We start from the raw sequence: 3,633 nt of genomic DNA on the forward strand, positions 1-3,633 counted from the left end.
TTTCACAGAGGACAGGGGGAGTTGTATGGGTGGGGTGAGGCGAGCTGGGGGATGGGTCAATGGGACTAAAGCGGCGAAAAAACGAGGCAGCAAACAAAAGCAAAACATCAAGAACCAAGGAGTAGCCGTTATCAACAGATGGTCAACAGCCAATCAAGGATTAAGACATAAAGTGATAAAAATGAAATGGTCAAAATAAAATCATTCCGGTTGTGGGTTTTTGTTAAGATTGGTTGTTAAATGAATTGATCAAAAGGCAGCCAACAACATAAAAATGGTGAGATTGAAGTTGGAAAGAATAAAAAGAGAGAAAGAACAAACAGAAAATGTGGTTAAAACCAATGTCCAACTGTATAATCCAGTGCCCAAAGAAAACCTGACATGGATTTGGAAGGAATGTGTGATTGGTATAATTTTACAAGACAAGACTTAATAAATATTACATATTCACCATCATTAGTCCTGACAAAAACAGACTGCATTGCTACGAGTAGCCAGTGTGGGGCGCTGTACTCACGCTGTCTACATCTTCCAGCATCTTGCTGGTCTCTGGCACATCAGGGGCGTTGGGCACGGTGACTATCATCGGTGTTCGTGTCCTTCCTAGTGTTCCAATAGAGGCTGTTTTAACAACGTGGGGGTGAGAGGGAGGCCCTGAATGTGACATGCACAAATATACAACAGTCAGTGAAGGCAACGAATGCCTGAAATGGAAACTACTCTCTCTGAAGAGTGAACACAAACCCGGATCACTTCGTGCTATTTGAGTTTCTAAACTGGATCCACTCAAGTTGTGAATAAGTTTAAGAGTGAGGACTCTTAAACTGAGGTCTAAAACCCAACAATGAATTGATCGCTACTGACAAGTAAATAAATAAATGTGCCTATTTACTCCTGAGTAACTTTGAAAATGTTTTGCCTTTTTCAAAAGCAGAAGTGTATGTGTGTGAGCTGTTTTTAAAGATTTACATCTTCAGAACAAACCAAAGTGCTTGGAGCTGAGTGTCACAGACAGGCTGGGGAAGTCTTAAAGTATTGAAAGACAGACTAAGGCTCTGTTGCTTTTGAACTTTTTATGCAATTTGTGGGCAAAAATACAAAATATTGCAAGTGTAAAGACAATGAGGATAGGAGTGGGGGAAAACTTGCTTACTGAGATTCCCAAAATCCCAGTATTGACTCATGATAAGCATTGTTGTTCAAGTTTATCTAATTAATTAGATAAAGAAGTATACGATTCTTGTACTAAATGTACTTTAATGCATGTAAAAAATATGAAAATACATTAATTATGTAATGCAAACCACTGATTCTCTGTTGGTTTTAATGCAAACAATCTGTACCTAACAAATGACTATCAAATAAGGCCAGTCCATTTTATTTGGGATTTGCGGTGAACAGCTTGGATGGCGGTCGGCAGTCTTGTAGTCTGATCTGACCCGAGCTCGACTGTGTGCGTTTGATGTGTGTGTGTTTCTGCTCACCGGTCTGAGCCAGCAGGGGAGTGCTGGGCAGGGCAGGTGACTCGTATGATGGATGGCTGGTGGCTGGGATTGCAGGTACGGCGAAGCTCTTGAGTGGGTGGGCGTGGGCGTGCGGGTGGGCTGAGCGGTGGGGGGGCAGGTTGCTGGAGTAGCTGGGCTCCTCCTCTGTGGTGGTGGAGCCGTGGTAGCTGCCCTCGGGGTCGGCCATGATCTCCGAGGGGCAGGACACCTGGGAGGAGGCGGTGGCTGGAGGGAGGGGCTCTGAACTGGGGGTATTCCTCACCGACTCTGGAGGAGGGGGCAGAGGGGAGTTGAGGTGAGACAATGAGCAGATGGGTTTACAGGCTTATTGCCAACCGGCTTCGCAAGGTTTTTAAATATATTTTAACTGAAAGAACTTATTATGTAATGGATTGCTTTACAGATGATTAAGTTAATCTTTCTGATATTGGGAAAGTGACGTTGTTTTACTCTTTTTTTATAGATTTCTTACAATATATGCAATGAGAGCACGGTGCACGAGAGCTGAAACAATTAGGTGGTAATCGATGAACAGAAAATTGTTTCTTTTCATTTAAACCTTTTAAGCAAAAAAAATTGTAATTGGTTTCAGCTTCTCAAATGTAAGTATTTGCAAGGTTTCTTAGTCTTCAATGGTAGTAAACATATCTTTTGAGTTTTGGACAAAATGTCAAAATATTGACAAATATCTACCCTATATTCAAATTAAAAACTGCATACTCACTGTGTAATATGTACCCCAAAACCGTATATGTTATATTACAAATGGTATAAAAAATATATACTTTGTATAAAACTAACACTTAACATTCTTGAAGCTGCAACCAGCAAACTGTTTTCAGCAAAAAGTTTAAATCATTGGCAAATCTGACCGCTTTCCTGGTGGCTTCGGTTTGTTTTGGTTAAAGTTGAGGTGAGTGGAAAACAGCATAAAAACATTATTTTAGGAGGCAGGGAGGTTAGAGAAGAGTGGTTAGTAACATTACAATACTACAATATGAACGTAGCAAGATGGCAGCTGCAAGTGAATGAATGAGCTAATGACAAATCAATGAATGAATATGACTGCTCTGCCCTTCTCTATACGTCTCCTGCTGTCCAGCAGGTGGCAGTCTCTCACCTGTAGAGTCCACCCTGTCTAGATGGGAGATGGGGGTGGCGCAGGCGTGCGGGCGTGGATGCCCGCTGCCCTGGTGGTAGAGGTAGCTGCGTGTCGGCGACGCCAGGCTGCCCATGTGATAATGGTGGTGATGGTTATCAAGGGAATGGATGGGGTGAGCACTAATCACAGCTGTGAATGAAAATGGACATGGATACACACACACACACACACACACAAACAGGATGAGATGTTTAACCAGCTGTAATAATGATGAAGGGTGTGGAAGTATTGCTGGTGAGATACACAAACATGCAATTTTCTGTAATAAACACACTTGAATATTCTCTGTTTGTCACTCAGTCACCAAAATCAGGAAGGAAGAAATTCATAAAAAAAAAAAAAAAAAAATGAACATTTGTGAGAAGAATGAAATGGGTGTATTTAGCATGAGATATATTTTGAAACTGGTAGTTTGCTAAAACGTCTGTGTTCTAATTTCCAAATTCAAAGTGAAGATTTTCAAAAACGGACTCCTCACTATCTATAAATTATGACAAGTTCTACTTACCACTCACACACGCACACACACACACACACACTTACGCTGAGGTGGCTGTGCGTCAAAAGGCATCATCATTTTAGGCCTCATCCCTCGTCGGCCTGCTAGTGTAGACATGCTGTCCTCTGATTCGTGGCCTAAAAGGTACGGTGGAAACCAGCCAATCAGAAAGATCTACTACTACTTTTGTTCTTTTTGTGTGATGATCCATCTGTAGATCTCAGGATCCTCAATCAGTTCTATACAATTGGGTTTTGGTTGCATTTCTAAATGTCACACTCACAACTGAGAGCTGTAGTGTTGGCAGTATGTGCTCGCCACACTGCAATCATGACAAGTAATGGGCATAATGTATGAAAAGCATGAAATGTTTTGCGTGGTAATCACAGAAAAAATAATAGCAAATGCAAGTGTTGACTTGTGAAACAAAAACACCACCAAATTCTCTTCCAGTCATGCTCCTGGAA

General features: G+C 41.6%; 1 protein-coding gene across 5 annotated transcripts in view; it reads right to left on the reverse strand.

Moving 5' to 3' along the window:
* The window catches only part of neo1a (neogenin 1a), a 147,843-nt gene that overhangs the window by 2,415 nt on the left and 141,795 nt on the right, over positions 1-3,633 (reverse strand). For 3 of the 5 annotated variants that reach the window (XM_035651820.1, XM_035651821.1, XM_035651819.1), the window contains 4 exons: positions 3,211-3,303; positions 2,626-2,796; positions 1,485-1,772; positions 518-654 (listed from right to left, as the gene is read on the reverse strand). In XM_035651820.1, coding sequence (XP_035507713.1) covers positions 518-654; positions 1,485-1,772; positions 2,626-2,796; positions 3,211-3,303 — 689 coding nt within the window. Of the gene's footprint in view, positions 66-517; positions 655-1,484; positions 1,773-2,625; positions 2,797-3,210; positions 3,304-3,633 lie in introns of all 5 variants that reach the window. The other 2 variants (XM_035651823.1, XM_035651822.1) reach the window with 2 other exon arrangements.

Source organism: Morone saxatilis, unplaced genomic scaffold (genome assembly GCF_004916995.1).
Source record: "Morone saxatilis isolate NCDOM2014 unplaced genomic scaffold, NCSU_SB_2.0 Contig11, whole genome shotgun sequence".
NCBI classification, from domain to species: domain Eukaryota; kingdom Metazoa; phylum Chordata; class Actinopteri; family Moronidae; genus Morone; species Morone saxatilis.